At 36.2% G+C, this 17803-nt stretch overlaps 1 protein-coding gene across 3 annotated transcripts in view; it reads right to left on the bottom strand.

Annotated features, from left to right (window-relative positions):
• PIK3C2G (phosphatidylinositol-4-phosphate 3-kinase catalytic subunit type 2 gamma) overlaps nucleotides 1-17803 on the bottom strand; it is a 359509-nt gene that overhangs the window by 225428 nt on the left and 116278 nt on the right. For all 3 annotated transcript variants that reach the window (XR_004286866.1, XM_032347455.1, XM_032347456.1), the window contains exons 14-15: nucleotides 12545-12659; nucleotides 3610-3740 (exon numbers count right to left, since the gene is read on the bottom strand). Coding sequence is in view for 2 of the 3 variants with exons in the window: in XM_032347455.1 (XP_032203346.1) it covers nucleotides 3610-3740; nucleotides 12545-12659 (246 nt within the window). In the remaining variant the exon portion in view is untranslated. The remainder of the gene's footprint in view (nucleotides 1-3609; nucleotides 3741-12544; nucleotides 12660-17803) is intronic.

The raw sequence follows: 17803 nt of genomic DNA, 5'->3' as shown, positions 1-17803 counted from the left end.
CGTCAGTATTGTCTGACAGGTTACAAGGATCTATCAGTATTTTTTTCTGTACTTCAACATGGCTAATCTTCTATAGCCCTTTCTTCAAACTCCTTATTGTTTCTTTATAATGCAATCTATTAAGCTTTTCAGTGATTTTTAGAAAATTTAGATATTGTATGTGTGTGTGTTTTTAAAAGACTTTATTTATTTGACAGAGAATAGAGAAAGAGCACAGCTAAGCAGAGTGGCAGGCAGAGGGAGAGGGAGAAGCGGGCTCTCCACTGAGTAGGGAGCCTATTGCAGGGCCCAATTCCAGGACCCCAGGAATGACCTGAGCTGAAGGCAGAGGCCTAATCAAATGAGCCACTCAGGTGCCCCAGATGCTGCGTTTTTCAGCTTTTAAGTTTCCGATTTTATTTACTGAGCCTTTGTTTGTTCACTCATATATACCTTTTTTTTTTTTTTTAAACATCTATAGATGTCTTTATAATAGTTGTATTCAAACCATTAGCTGCCAGTTTAAAAATATTTGGATTTGTCTTTGTTAACTGTTTCCTCCTATCCCAGGCTATGGTTATATATTCCTGAGTCTTTCTATTTCTAACAATTATTGATTTTATGTTAAATATTTAAAATGTTACATTGTCTGAATTTTGCCATCTTCTGGGTGTTAAATATTTCTTTCTTTTCTTTTCTTTTTTTTTTTAAGTAGGCAGTTTAAGCACTAGCAGATCAGCTTTAGCCTTTTGAAACTTGTTTTTGTATATTAGGTTGGGCCTAGCATAGTCTTTAATCTTGGGCTAGAAAACACTTACTCTTAATATGCATCTTGCTGGTTTCTTTGTTGAATGCTTGGGGTGTTCTGGGAGCACTTTTTATTCTTATTGGTCAATATTTCTATGTCTTCCAGCATTGTGCAACCACATCTTCCTGTGGTAGCTCTTTTGGAGGCTTACAAAATCTCTAGCTGCTCATGAGTAGTTAAGTACTCAGTTATGTATTTCTGTAGCGCCTTTCCTTCTCTACTATTATGCTCTAGAAATTCCAGCTGCTTCAGCATCATTAAACTCTGATCTCTGCCCACTTTTTTTTTTTTTTTTTTTTTTAAATCTCAGCAAGACCACTTCTTTGAATATACCTCCCAGAGCCATGATGTAGAAAGTGCCTTCAGGCTGAAAACCCTTTATTCATGAGCTCACCTCAAGCCCTGGTCAATTTCTGAAAGCATTTGTTTCAAATGTATTTTTCTTGTCTCATATTCTTTTAAGCCAGGAGAATTAGTATTAGTCTAGTAATAGGTGCCTTTCATAGCTAGAAGTGGAAACATAAATTTTTTTCAAAACAAATGTTTTTCAATCTTTCCTTCTGGAATCTTCCTCATATTAGAAACACTCTTAGCTGTCATCAAGTATATTTTTTAAGTATTTGCAAATATTATTGGTACATTTTCACTGAAATTAATTTAGTCTGAATTTCCTGACTCTGCTTACATTAGATAAATTTGTAAGAAGAAATAATTATCACTATTTAAGTGACAAAATATGGTATTTTGAAACAAGTTAATCTTATTTTTTTTTGAAGTTAATCTGATTCTAACACAAATTTTATCACACTGAATGCTGTTCTCCATCAATTTCACAATCCAGAGTGAAATTCTACTGCACTGAGCTTAATAATTATATTTGAGTAAGTGAAACAGAGGAAAATATTGCTTATTTTATGTACGCATTATTCATTTAAATAGAAACTGAAGTATAAAAACAAGTTGGGATTCACTGAAGTAAACTTAAACTCCTAATTAAAGGAAGTTACTGTCATTATTTGTTGCTTTTGATCTTTTTTGTTTGAATACACTTAAAATTTGAAAGCATGGCACCTTTTTCATATTTTAAAAGAAACCATTACAAATATGTTAGTCTGATATGTGACACACTTGTTATATGTAATGTTTTCTATTTTTGAGTAAGTAGTAGAAAAGATATTTCACCTAGCTGACAGCAGTCTAGTATAATAATGGATTATCAAGATTTATTATGAAGACTACAAGAATAGTCCATCATTTACATCCCTTAAGGCAACTTTTTATATCAGATATTATGTTAAGAAACTTTATTAATTACATTTATTTTACATGTATTATTTATCAGCACAGTGTACAGTACTGGAAATAGAGTGAAAACAAGATAGAGGGGTTCCTTGCTCTCCCAATTCTTACAAATTTACGAGTAAGACAAGAAAAAACACATTAGCAGACAGAATGATAAGAGTGTGTAAAGTATAATAATAAAAGGTAATAAGACAGAGAGTAAAGAGAACTTCATTAGATAGGGTAGTCAGATAATATTTCTCTAAGAAGATCACAATTCAGTGAAGACCTGACCTACAGGATGAGAGATTCAGTCATGTGAAGAACTGAAGGAGTATTTCAGGTAGAGGGAACAACAAATGAAAAGACCTTGAGATGGGAGAGGGACCAGCACATTTGAACTATATAAAGGAGACTGATGTCACTTATTGAAGTGAATGAGGAAAAGAATACTACAAGGTGAAATTAGAGATAAGGGCAGTAATAAGATTACCCAAAACAGAACTCTTGATCACACTCAATGCCTCAGTCTGAAATGGCCCAATTCTCTCCAGAGAATTACTTGTAACATCTGCCTATTCAATAATTTCAAAACTTTGGATTCTCCATTAACCTAACTTGGTTTTTTGCTTTCTCAGTTGGACTATCCCCTAGTTACAATTAATCATCAAATCATGTCTCCTCAATTTCCAGAATAGGGCTCCCAAATCCAGACATTTCTACTAATGTCCAGTGCCATTACCCTAGTGTTAGCCACCATGACATCTTGCTTAAAAAATTACATCAACCTTCTTGCTATATTGCTTCCATTCTTACTTTCTCTCTAATCCATTCTTCAACTTGCGGTCCAAGGGCCCACTCAAAGAGATTATTTAGATCACATGACTCTCTTGTTCAATGTATTTATACAATTTCTTATTCTTGGAATAAAAGGCATTATCATGTTTTATATCTTTTCACAGTATACACAGAAAAGTTACTTTCTTAGTTTAATGCTTTTGCCTGCTATTAATGAGCACAATCACCTATGGATTAGATATTACCAAGTAGAAAGTACCAATATCGCTAGTTCTCTTATGGCTCTTCCTGGGATTTTATTTTATTCTTCAGGGAATTACTGTTTGACAAACTTTAAGTACTCCTTAGTCACTAACTTAGTGCTATTAAAAATTATTTACATCTATTCTTTTTAAATCTGCCAAGAAAATTAAATTTTGCTTTTTTCTACTTACTAAAACAACTTTTTACTCTGTTGAAGGATAGTTGAGCAATGGTTTATCACTGTTAAATGCCGATTATATCTAATCAGTCTCTGCTTTATTGTACTGAACAGAATGATTTCCAATCTTTTTATTTGTCCTTTGACTAAAGTCAAACCTCCATTGTTAAAAGCAATGGAAAAACAAATCTTTAAAAAACACACAAAATTACTAAGTTAGTTGTTAAACATTAATTGAACATCCAAAAGATGTAACTTCCAGTATAATTGGTGTCGTAAAAAACAGTAGGCAAAATTTACTCAAAAGACCTGGGTCACTTACAGTAAAGGAGACTGTTTCTGCGAAAGTCTGGCAATGTGTTTTAAACACTCTTTTGGTGGTTCTTCAAGATCATTTCTATTCTCTTCAGAATCAAGTTTCATATACTCCCACTCAGTAGCTGGAAAATCAATCTGAAATAAAGAAATGATTTGTCATGTATTGAATGCCTCAAAATGCATCATTAACTTAATATTCTCTATCTAAGGTTTGTAGAAGCTAAGGGAAAATTCCTATGTTTTCTGTGCTCTTTTTTACTTAAAAATAATTTTTAAAAGAATCATTAGGGTTGGGGCACCTGGGTAGCTCACTCAGTTAAGCATCCAACTCTTGATTTTGGCTAAAGGATGTGGGATGAAGTCCCATATCAGGCTTGTGCTCAGCACAGAGTCTGCTTAAGATTTTCTCTCTTCTTCTCCCTTTTGCCCCTCCCCCTACTTGTGTGCCTTCCATCTCTCTCTAACATAAATAAGTAAAATCGTTAAAAAAAAAAAAAAGAATCATTAGGGTTTGGACTTGGTATTTAAATATATATAGTGTTCGGCAAATCTTCAATTATTTACATAAATGGTATAAATTAGTAATCTGTAATGTTGTCTGAGGAAAAACGAAAAAATAGCAATATATGAAATTTCATAAATTTAAAAGTTATATTTTTGTTTAATGCTGAAATTATATCCTTTTTATAGTTCAGTACTAAAATGTCATTACATTATTAAATGATAAAAATTATGGATGGTATTTATACTTTTCTCATGTAAATACCTGAGAAAATAAAGAGTTACTCTATGTTGGTTTATACTTCAGGAAATCTACAGGGCTGTGAACAACTTTGAAGACATGAATTTCTGGTGGAGATTTATTTAAATGTCTAACCAAATACAACATTCTTTTTTCTTGCTCTGTAGTTCAGATTTATAGACAGGGCTAGAATTCAGGCCTTTTTTTTTTTTTTTTTTTTTTTTTGGCAGAATGTGTTTTCCATTAAACCATGTTTCAGTGATGATCTGATTCTAGTAAATAAAAAAAAGTTAACAAAATATACAATTTCAAACTATGTAAATGAGCTAGTTACTTTAGTGCCCCATATGTGTGTTTAAGTTATGATACATTTTTTTCATATTAAAATACCTAAAATTATTTTTCTCTGCTGAACTATGTTAGTTTGGGATCTCAGAGAAAATTGAGAAACATTATAAAGTACACTGTGTGATTTAAAGCTTGAAATACAGTTGACTCTGTTTGGGTTATTTGCTAGAAAAAGTTTTAGCAATTTTATAATCTCCAAAATTTGTTTTCACATTTGTTTTTGGTATAATTTTTGTTATACTGTACCACTTAATACTCCAATATGATAAAAGAACTGAATCATAGAAAAGCAATGTTATAATAAATTTTCCCTTTTGACAGAAAGCTTAATTTTTGTCCCCTAGAGAGAAGTAACTCCAGTATTGGCAGGTTATGTTATTCTTCGTGTGCCCAAATACTTTAAATGCAAGAAACAAAAATACTAGAAATAGTATTTGATGAACTAGTTCAATTTTATGTTGGTTTTAAGAGAAGAGCAGGGTACACGAGGAAACTAAAGCTATTGGATGAGAAAATAGAAGTATTCTTGTGCACAAATATATAATAGATTCTTTGATATATTTCACTTATGAATTTTTAATTTCTGATATACAACTGAGGCCCTATACTGACTGCATTATGTCATATGTTATGAGCCTAAAATTACTGATTCCTGATCCAGTGATAGAAAATACCGGAATTTCTCCCAAATGCCTTTTGTTCTAATTTTTCATGGAAGTGAAATTCCCACAAAGTATATGTTATTGTATTTGCTCTAGAATTTTTCTTGTGTATCATGCATTATGGAAGATATAAAGAGTATCCATCGCTTTCAAAGAACTTAAAGTCTAATTAAGGAGAAAAATGTATATATTAACAAATATATATAAAATATATATAAAGTATGGTACAATTCATATACATAGCACCCCAAAGCTCTGCTTCAAGTCAGTAATGGCAAAAATGTGACTCTGGTTTTCTCCTTCTGTCATTGTGACTAACCAAGCCTGCTTTGGTCCCAAAAGTATTTTTAATGGAGTGCTTTGGGAGATCTTCTCAAATGTCTCCATTGCATCTGTCATAACACCTATTTATTACTTTCCTGCCTCAAGCATTGAGGATAGACTCCTGATTTCAAGAACAACAACAACAAAAGATTATGAGGCTCTTTTCTTTGAGATGCAAGAAAACATTCAGACCTGATTATCCAACCCTCTTATTCATACCTCCTTATACATCTGAATATTGAATTCTTATGTTCCATTTATGCCTCCTACTTCACTTCCTCTCATCCTTCTCCATTCACACTTGACCACCATGGTTCCTACTGTGACTTCATGACTTGTAATTCTTTGAGAAAGCGGCTGTGAATGTCCCCAGTGTCCATGACCCATAACCATGCCTAGAGGTCCATGGGCCCAGCATGGGCCCCCATAATTCTGTCAGCTTGCCAAAGAACAACCCCCTGGACTGTAGATGAATTTTGGATATTATAAGGCACATGAATGTTAGACCATAAGTACTATGGTAGTTCAAGGGAAGGAAGGATACTTACCAATTGGATGGGAATTTTAGTGAGTCTTAAGGAAGAAACTGTAAAAGAGGGAACTGCCATAAGGCAGTTCAGGAATAATGGAAAAAAAAAAAAAACCACCCCCAAACCAAAAAACATCTGCTATATTAGGATGCAAAATGTCCTGCGTTCTAAAGACTTGGTATCAGTAAGACTGTTGTCTCCCCCTAACATTGTTGATAATGGATACTAAGCATCTAATACAGTGTTAGGTAAAGTAAAATACTTTGGGTGAGTAAGAACTGGTTTAAGAGGAAGGCCACTTAGATAAAAGGAAGAGCCAAACACTCTAGAATCTGGATTCTAATAATTGCAATAAAGTGCTAAGTTTAGAAATATCTGTAGGCTAGGTTATTATAGTGATCAGATGTATGGACACATAGTATTGATTTTATAAATACTGTATTTCAGGTACTATGCTAGAAAGTTAGGGATAAAACACCCAATTCCTTCAGTAATAAAGAAGTCAATGGGTAAAAAGTCAGTGAGAAAGAAGTATAAAGTGATGCTTGGGTTGGAAAGAGAGGAGAGCATATGGAAGAGATTCCTAGAGGAGAGCCTATGGATCCTAAAAGTGAATATTAATTACATGAACAAAATCACAAAGGAGGGGTAGGTAGTAGATGGTGAAAGGAAGAGGGAGGGCATACTGCAAGCAGGAAACAGTATTTGTAAATGCACATAAGGTAAAACCAGGACAGTGCATGTCAGAAACTACAACATTTTCAAAGTTACTGGAGCTTGAAGTGTCAGACAAGGAGTGGCAAGAGAAACAATGGGAGAGGAGTCATGCTGTAGAGCGTGACCTTAATTCTCTAGGTAGTGCTGAGTTACTGAAGAATGTAAATAGAGGAGTTGGCAGGTTCAAATTTAAGTTTTAGAATGATCAAACTTATGGATTTTGGATTATAGAATGACAAAACTAAAGGTTAAAAAAAAACAGCTAAACTATTGTGATCTAGGAGGGAATTTCTGAACTAGGGCAGGTGTGGCAAATTGAAAGGATACACTTGAGGAACATATGGGAGATAATTGGCAGGATAGAGTACAGACCGAACATGCCTAGGGAGAAAGAGGGATGAGGCAAATGAAATAAGTGGGTGTATGTAGGGGCATGAACAGAAATAAATAATTCAGGGGGTGAGAGCAATTTGGAAAGATAGGTGAGCTCAGTTTGGGATATATTTTCTTTGAAGCTGTCTGTACAATATCCAGGTGGGAGTTTCATGTGGCTATATTTGTCTGAAGTGTGTAGTGTGAAAGAATCTGAACTAGATGGGGCGCCTGGGTGGTTCAGTGGGTTAAAGCCTCTGCCTTTGGCTCAGGTCATGATCCCAGGGTCCTGGGATCGAGCCCCACATCAGGCCCTCTGCTCAGCAGGGGCCTGCTTCCTCCTCTCTCTCTGCCTGCCTCTCTGCCTACTTGTGATCTCTATCTGTCAAATAAATAAATAAAATCTTGAAAAAAAAAAAGAATCTGAACTAGAGATAGATTAGGAAGTAAACCTGGATATATATTGTGAATAAAACCTTAGAAATGAATGAGATCTAGCAATTCTAGTGCTAGATATATACATGATATAGATAGATATAGATATAGATATAGATATAGATGATATAGATATCTCCTAGATAAATGAAAACATATGTCCACACACAAACCTGTACACAAATGTTCACAGCAAACCATTCTCAATAACCAAAAAGTGGAAACAATCTCAATGCATATGAACTAATGAATGGATAAAGTATAGTATATCCATGTAATGTAATATTATTCAACAATAGAAAAGGAATGAATACTGATATATGCTGTAATGCAGATGAACTTTGAAACATTAACCTAAGTGAAAGAAGCCAGTCACAAAAGACCAAGTATTATATGATTTGATCTATATGAAATATGCAGAATAGGTGAATCTATAGAGACAGAAAGTAGATTAGCAGTTTCTTAGAGTTGGGGAAAATGGGAGAGTAGGAGGTGATAGCTAAAAGATATAGGATTTCTATTTGAAGTGATAAAAATGCTCTAAAATTGATGTTGGTGGTAATTGTATTTATCTTTGAAAAAACAAAAAAGAAAAAAATCCCAAAGCAATTAACTGCACACTTTAAACGGGAAGGTTATAGGGTATGTGAATTCTATCTCAACAAAGTTTTTTAACGAAATTCTCCCAGGGACAGTACATATACTGAGAATAGCAATGGGCAGCAGATGGAACCTTTGAGAACTGTCAACAGGAAGGACTAGCAGAAGGGGAGACTGGGAAGGAAACAGAGAAAGGAGAGGAGAAAAGTGTTCTCTAATGGGAAAGAGAGTGCCAAAAGTTGCAGAGAGCTAGTATGAAGAGAACTAAAACCACCACTGGATAGAGCAACTAAGAATAACAAATAAGCCAGGATATAGTGAATTTAGACAAGAATGAGGAGGTGGGGAAGTAGAGGAATATAGAACAGAACAAGAGCAACATTGACTAAAACTCTGCTCTTAGTTCTTAAATTGTGATAGAGCCATGCGACTAGATTATACACAGAGAGAGGTAAGAAGTTGAGGGAGATCCAGGTTAGTGAAATCATGCAATAATCTGTCTCTATTTCTTTCCTTTTCTAAGATTTTATTTGACAGAGAGCGCGAGAGAGAGAGCACACAAGGAAGGAGGAATGACAGGTAGAGGGAGAAGGAGAAGTAGGCTCCCCACTGAGCAATGAACCCAGTGCCGTGCTGGATATGGGGCTTGATCCCAGGACTCTGGGATCCTGACCTGACCTGAAGGCAAACACTTAACTGAGTGTTAAGTCAGTTAATTGACTGAGCCACCGAGCTGTCCCAATATTTGCCCATCTCTTTTCTTTTTCTTTTTCTTTTTTTTGTTTTAAAGATTTAATTTATTTATTTATTTGACAGGATGAGAGAGATCACAAGTGGGCAGAGAGGCAGGCAGAGAGAGAGGGGTAAGCAGGCTCCCTGCTGAGCAGAAAGCCCAGTGTGTGGTTCGATCCCAGGTCTCTGACCATGAACTGAGCCGAGAGCAGAGGTTTAACCCACTGAGCCACCCAGGCGCCCTTCTTTGTCCATTTCTTTTTTTTTTTTTCTTTTTTTAAGATTTTTATTTATTTATTTATTTGACAGACAGAGACCACAAATAGGCAGAGAGGCCGGCAGAGAGAAAGGGGGAAGCAGGCTCCCCACTGAGTAGAGAGCCCAACATGGGGCTCAATCCTAGGACCCTGAGATCATGACCTGAGCTGAAGGCAGAGGCTTTAACCCACTGAGCCACCCAGGCAGCACTCTTTGTCCATTTCTAAATTCAGATCTACTTCACTCCACCCACAGCTTCTGGTTGGCACTTAAGCCATAAAACCTAAAAAAGAAGAAAGTGAGAGACTTAGAGGATTCAAGTTCTGTGACATATCATATCCCTTCTCAAACAAGGGTAGCTACCATGGGGCAGTAACTGTCTATCTAATAAAGACAATCAGAAAAGTACAGATCTGAAAGAAGTTGGATAGGCATAGTGTAATCCTTTCATTGTACAGAGGTGAAAATATATTTGGTGACTTGTTCAAAGTCAAAAGTTTTCTGTTTAAGAGCTAAAACTATAATCCAGACTTTTTAACTCAGAGCCATTCCCTGATACACAAGTCTTTCCCTGATACACATCTTGACTCCTTAACTCAAACACTGGTTGCAGAATTTGCTAATTTCCTCACTATAATCTTTAGGCTGAAAGATTTTGCTCTAAATTTAGCTGTATATAATTAGAACAATATTGGTTAGTAAGGGTTTTAACTTTAGCAACTCCTATTTTTTCTGTATATTTTATCATCAATTAAAAATATCCTGAGAAGTTTCTTTTTATGTCTATACATTTGAAATCATTTTTGTAAAAATTAGATTATTTAACTTTTGCATACTGTTGAATGATTTACATTTTTTTGTAAGATAAAATTTTTTTTTAAGATAAATTTGGCTATACCTCCAGATGTTTAGTAGGAAATCTATGCTGCTATTGAATACTTGAAACTAATCCTCAGATTCCACTTGCCAGGATCTGAGTTCTAAAAGAGTTATTCCTCTCATTTGAGAAGAATCATCTGATAGTCTCTCTTACTTCTTCTATTCCTACCATTGCTGTTAAAGACCCCTTGAATCATGACTTTATATCCTCAAAGCTCAGTCAACGGTCAGACTTGGAAGATTCTCATCAGCCTGAGGTAGTTTGTATCTCACAAGCAACAGTCTGTTAAAAAATGCATTTTAAAAAAGATTTGATTGATTGACTGATTAATCATGAGTGGGGAGAGGGGCAGAGGGAGAGAGAGAATCTTAGGCAGACTCCATGCTGAGCATGCAGAGCCCAACCTGGAGCCTGATCTTACAACCCTGAGATCATGACCTGAGCCGATGTCAACAGTCAGACACTTAACAACCTGAGCCACCCAGGTGCTCCTGTATTTGTCCTCTTAAAGAAAGGTAGTCATCATGTTACAGTGGAACATCTGCTAAATAATAAGCCATTATATGTTGAGTATCTATGATGTTGTGCCAAGACTGAACCTGAACAAACACTCTTTTTCATCATCACATCTATGAATTAGAAGTAGATCTTTGATTAATGTTTGGTGAGGACTTCCTCCTTTGCAGTGAAAGTTGCATTTTTATTAGTAATATATTTCTCTTCCAGTTTCAATGTCTTGTTAAACTTTGTCCCTTACCCCAAACATGGAAACTTAAAAACTTAGAGACTCCACTAGCTTTATCTAGAACAGCTTCTACTCAACTGAGGGCAATTTTATACCTAGAGGACATTTGACAATATCTAAAAGCATTTTTTGATTGTCAGAATTAGACAGGTGCTACTGGCACCTAGTAGGTAGAAGCCAAAGATGCTGCTAAATATCCCATAATGCATTAGACAGCCCCCACAAAAAAGAGTCCAAAATGGTCCAAAATGTCATTAGTGTTGAGGTTGAGAAACTAGTCGTAGAGAGTGCTGCCCCGATAGCACTTCCCAGTTTTTCCCTATAGAGATGGAAATTCCATATTCTCTCCATTTCCATAAATGGGAGTGGTCATGCTTCCTGTATCTGATCAATATGATCATTTACAATGATGAACACCTAAGGAGCTTTCAGCAGAAAGGAACAAAGCCTGGAATCATTAGCCACCTTTTACTCATGATTACAAATCACAGAAAGAAGAGGGGTCTTAAGAGTTAAGAAAGTAAGCATGATACGCTCTAGTTCCATCCATGTTGTCGCAAATGGCAAGATTTCATTTCTTTTGATGGCTGCATAGTATTCCATTGTGTATATATACCACATCTTCTTGATCCATTCATCTGTTGATGGACATCTAGGTTGTACCCCTGGGGATAGAGTATTATGCCTCCATCAGAAAGGATGAATACCCAACTTTTGTAGCAACATGGACGGGACTGGAAGAGATTATGCTGAGTGAAATAAGTCAAGCAGAGAGAGTCAATTATCATATGGTTTCACTTATTTGTGGAGCATAACAAATAGCATGGAGGACATGGGGACTTAGAGTGGAGAAGGGAGTTGGGGGAAATTGGAAGGGGAGGTGAACCATGAGAGACTATGGACTCTGAAAAACAATCTGAGGGTTTTGAAAGGACGGGGGGTGGGAGGTTGGGGTACCAGGTGGTGGGTATTATAGAGAGCACGGATTGCATGGAGCACGGGGTGTGGTGCAAAAATAATGAATACTGTTATGCTGGAAATTAAAAAAAAAAAAAAAAATTAAAAAAAAAAAAAAAAAGAGTTAAGAAAGTATGTTGAATGGATTTTGTCTGTAGTTTCTCCTCCACTACTGACCTAATTGCTAATCATATAGGAAATGTACAATTGAAGGATTTTAAGGGAACACGACACAATGCAGAGGTAGGTATAAGGTACCAAGTTAATAATATATATCAATGACTGTTTCAGACAACAGAGAGAAAAATGAATCTACATATGAATATACTAATGGCGACACTCCATTTCTTTCCTTCATGGTCATGTATGACAGAGAATGGCTTGAAACCGCTATTATATAAGCTGGGGGGAAAGTGCTTTGAGAGCACTGAACACAAAATAAAAGAACTAGAGGTTTTAAAAATCCCAGCCAATTGGAGGAAGAGAAGAAAATTAAAATGTGTGATCCTAGAAGAAAATTGTTTCTGTAATTGAGAAACTACTTATCAACCAATACTTGCTGTATATATATATATATATATATATATATATATATATATATATATACATATATACAACTTCATAGCCTGACACTTACCTGCAGGATCAATGGAGATGGCAGGCTTATATCCCACAGTCCTGGAGCTATCATTTCTATAGGAGGCTCATTCTCTAATGTCATGCTGAATAGCATAGACCCAAGAATGGATTTGCTACAAAAGACAATAGATACAGACATATAGGAGTCACTTCAAGAGGGAAGTTATTATTATCTATAACTGCTTTCTTTTGGAATGTAAACATAACCAGCTATTTCAGTGACTTCATTCAGTAGCTAGAATAGAAATATAATATTCCACAAGCCTAGATACTGATTAGTAGTTAATTCTAATATATGACATGAATGGCTATGTTCACAGAGAGCTACATTTATTTTCCACATGAAAAAATTACTTCCACAATAGATTCTGACAGGCAGAATTTATTCTTAGTATCCAACAATATTGATTATAAGATGGGACTAAGAATCTTAGATTTATACTCTTGGAGTTATGAGAGCTTCAAGTCTACAAAGATATCAACTCTTCAGAAAAAGTTTGCTCCATGAAGTGACTAAATTCCCCAAGCTTCATTAAAAGTATGACCTCTAAATTTATAGAAAGAAAATATTTAAATCAGCATATGATCTGCAGAATAAAAATAGTTGTGGGACTTCAGAGAGTAAGTGTTTCTAAATAGAAAGATTATTCATAGTCTGAATGTTTAAAAAATAGGCTCTAAATTACCATTGTAAATGAGGATGAATACAGGAAGATTTTAGACAGCAAGAATTCATGGATGGTTTTAAGAACTTCAGTAACATCAGAATCCACAGATCTTCATAGGAATTAAAAGAGAATCTAAACTGACTGTATGTATAAATTAGATTATTGGTAAAATGCTCCAATGACCACTGAGGACAGTCCTTGACTTTAATATACTAAAATAAAAATGTAAGCAAGACAACAAAAATTAAAGTTTATAAACAACTTTAAGACATTAAGTGAGCCTTATTGAAAACTCTGTAAAGGGGGAAGGAGCTAAGATGGCAGAGTAGTAGGAGGACCCTAGGCTTGCCTTGTTCTTCAAACACAGCTAGATAAATATCAAATCATTCTGACTATCCAAGAAATCAATCTAAGGACTTACAGAACAAACTGACTATCCAAGAAATCAATCTAAGGACTTACAGAACAAACTACACAACTAGAGGGAGAGAGGAGGCCACATTGTGGAAGGTAGGAGCTATGGAAATGTGTGGAAGGGTGGGATCCCTGGTCACAGACAGAGATGAGAGAAAGAGGAGCACACAGGGAACTGCACAAGGAAAATAATTCCCCAAAGCCATTGATGGGGAAAAAAGAGGGCTGATTTTCCTATTTGCCACCAGCAGGGCTCGAAGACTGGAGTTTTAGAGATCCATGACATGGCTGGTATAAAGCCCTGAAGGTGCTATAGTGCTCCTGTAGAGAAAGCAGGCAGGTTATTCAGGGGGCAGAGGGCATAATCTGTGGATCATCTGAGATGTATTAGGAGATGGTTCCCCCTTCTTGGAGGCATTGCCTTTCTGGGCACAAAGGAGCTGGTGGGTGCCATTTCCCACCCCCCAAACCTCAGCATAGATGCAGACACCTGCTGAGGACCGCTAATCTGGACACTGGCTCTTTAGTGCACTTTGCTCCAAACCCCACACTCTTACGCTCTGGTGCAATTGCCCTTCTGGGTCAAACCTGCACCAATACCAGTGCAGCGAGATCCTCCCCCAAAAGACCAGTGCATATCCCTGCCACAGCAGGTCCCTAAAGTTTGGAGATTGGTTGATTGGTTGATTGATTGATTGATTTTTTTTTTTTTTTAAGATTTTATTTATTTATTTGTCAGAGAGAGAGAGACCGAGAGCGAGCACAGGCAGACAGAATGGCCGGCAGAGTCAGAGGGAGAAGCAGGCTCCCTGTGGGGCAAGGAGCCCGATATGGGACTCGATCCCAGGACGCTGGGATCATGACCTGAGCTGAAGGCAGCTGCTTAACCAACTGAGCCACCCAGGCGTCCCTGATTGATTGATTTTTAAGTACACTCCAAATGGGGCTTGAACTCACAATCCTGAGATCAAGACCTAAGCTGAGGTCAAGAATCAGACACTTAACTGACTATGTCACCCAGGTACCCTTAAAGATTGCAGTTTTAAAACTCAGCTGGCCTGGCTGGCCTAAAACCCAAAGTGCATTGTGCTGCTCCAGGCAGGCAAGTAACCCAGATAGAGATAGAATGAAAACAGTGATCTGAAAACACCTATGATGCAAGAAAGGAAATTATTCACTCTTCTAAGAGGGCTTCCTCATAACAAGCATGAACTCCTCTCTGTGGGGACAAATGGGCAGCCATTTCCCTCCCCCACCCCTCAGCATATATCAACTTCAATAAACAGCACAGCACCAACACTGGTGGCCTAAACCTAAGCCCTGCCCCCACTGTGCTCAGCTGGTATTGCTTTTCTCCAGCAAATGTGCCTAAGGACCAGTGCAGCATGCCCCTCCACCTGAAGGACAACACAAATCCCTTCATGCACCATGTCTACTGACCACAGAGTTCTGCAACATTTCAGCTCTACGGGAAACCACACTCTGGCCAAAGTCCAAACACTCTCCATTACAGGCAAGGAGAAACCCTGAAGAAGATTGAACTGAGGGATACAGCAGCCACAACATAACAACAGAGTGTATGCAGTATACACCAAAGACACTTCCTGAAGCTCCAGGCCTTGAACATTATCTGACTTTGTCATAAAGCCATTACTCTCAGGAGCAGGAAACATAGCAGGCTTTCCTAACATAGAGAAGATGACAGAGACCTGGACAAAATACCAAGACAGAAAAATTCATCCCAAAAGAAAGAACAAGTAAAGGTCATGGCCAGGGATTAAATCAAAACAAATTATAAATAATATACCTGATCCAGAATTTAAAGCAATAATTATAAGGGAAATAGCTGGGCTTGAAAAAAGCGTAGAAGATACCAGGAAGTCCCTTACTGCAGAAATAAAAGCTTAAAACGAACCAGGTCAAAATGAAAAATGTGATAACCAAGATTTGAAACCAAGTAGATGCAATGACCATGAGGATGGAAGAATCAGAGGAATGAGTAAATGATAAAGAAGACAGAATTATGAAAAATAATGAAGGTGATCAAAAGAAGGAAAAAAATATTGGATCATGGAAGTAGATTTAGGGAAATCAGTAAGTCCATAAAATTTATTAACATTCATATCATAGGAGTCCCAGAAGAGGAAGAAGAGAGAAAGGAGGGCAGAAGGTTTATTTGAGGAAACTATAGCTGATAACTTTCCTAATCTGGGGAAGGAAACAGACTTCCAAATCCAGGAAGCACAGAGAAGTCTCATCAAAATCAACAAAAGCAGGCCAACAATGTACTGAATGGGAAAAATTTGCAACCAAGAATACTCTATCTGCAGGGCTGTCATTCAGAATAGAAGGAGACATAAAGTTTCCTAGACAAACAAAAGCTAAAGGAGTTTGTGTCAACCAACCCAGTGCTGCAAGAAATATTAAAGGGGACTCTTTGAGTGGGAAAAAGACTAAAAAGGAATAAAGAAAATCTCCAGAAACAATAAAATAAGCAATAAAATGGCACTAAAGTGATATTTATCAATAATTACTCTGAATACATATGAACTAAATGCTCCATCAAAAGACATAGGTTGTCAGAATGGATAAAAAACAAGACCCATTTATAGGTTGTTTACAAGAAACTCATTTTAGACCTAAACACACCTGAAGATTGAAAGTAAGGGGATGGGGAAGTATTTTATCATGCAAATGGACATAAAAAGAAAACCAGAGTAGCAAATACTTATATGAGACAGACTAGATTTTAAACCAAAGACTGCAACAAAAGATGAAGGGCACTGTATCAAAATAAAGGAGTCTATCCAACAAGGGGATTGAACAATTGCAAATATTTTTGCCCCCAAATTGGGAGGACCCAAATACATAAAACAACTAATAACAAACATAATGGAACTCACTGATAATAATACAATAATAGCAGGGGACTTTAACACCCTACTTACATCAATGGACAGATCATCTAAACATAAAATCAACAAGGAAACCATGGCTTTGAATGACACACTCGCCAGAAGGACTTAACAGATATATTCAGAACATTTCATCCTAAAGCAGCAGAATACACATTCTCTCAAGAGCACAGGGAACATTCACCAGAAAAGATCAAATACTGGGTCACAAATTAGGTCTCAAGAAGTACAAAAAGATCGAGATAATACCATGCATATTTTCTAGCCACAAAGTTTTGAAACTTATAGTCAGCCACAAGAATAAATTTGGAAAGACCATAAATACATAGAAGTTAAAGAACATTCTTCAAAAGAATGAATGAGTCAACCAGGAAATTAAAGAAGAAATTTAAAAGTAGATGGAAACGGATGAAAATGAAAGCACAATAGTCTGAAACTTTGGGATGCAGCAAAAGCAGTCCTAAGAGGAAAGTATACAGCAATACATGCCTATCTCAAGAAGCAAAAAACATCTCAAATATAACCTAATCTTATATCTAAAGGAGTTAAGAAAAGAACAACAAATGAAGCCTAAAGCTAGCAGAAGAAGGGAATTAATAAACATTAGAACAGAAATAAATGATATAGAAGCAAACAAAATCAGTAGAACAGATCAATGAAGCCAGGAGTTGGTTCTTTGAAAAAATTAATAAAACTGATAAACTGGTTCCTTTATCAAAAATAAAAAGGGGGAAAAAGGACTCAAATAAATAAAGTCACAAATGAGAGAGGAGAGATCACAACCAACACCACAGAAAGGATAATTTCCTAGAGACATATAATTACCGAAACTAAACCAGGAAGAAATAGAAAACTTGGAAAGGCCAATAACCAGCAAATAAATTGAATCAGTAATCAAAAATCTCCCAAAAAACAAAAGTCCAGGGCCAAATGGCTTCACCAGGCAATTTTAACAAACATTTAAAGAAGAGTTAATACTTATTCTCAAACTATTCCAAAAAATAGAAATGGAAGGAAAACTTCCAAAGTCATTCTATGAGGTCAATATTACCCTGATTTCAAAACCAAACAAAGACCCTCTTAAAAAGGAGAACGATAGGCCAATATCCCTGATGAACATGGATGCAAAAATTCTCAAGATGGATGATACTAGTGAACTGAATCTAATAGTACATTAAAAAAATTATTCACCACAATCAAGTGGGATTTATTTCTGGGTTGCAAGGGTGAATGAATATATCTAAATAAATTAATCTGATA

This window comes from Mustela erminea, chromosome 6 (genome assembly GCF_009829155.1).
Source record: "Mustela erminea isolate mMusErm1 chromosome 6, mMusErm1.Pri, whole genome shotgun sequence".
Taxonomy (NCBI): domain Eukaryota; kingdom Metazoa; phylum Chordata; class Mammalia; order Carnivora; family Mustelidae; genus Mustela; species Mustela erminea.
Note: the sequence above shows the minus strand (reverse complement) of the source record. Positions and strands in the feature narration are given on the sequence as shown.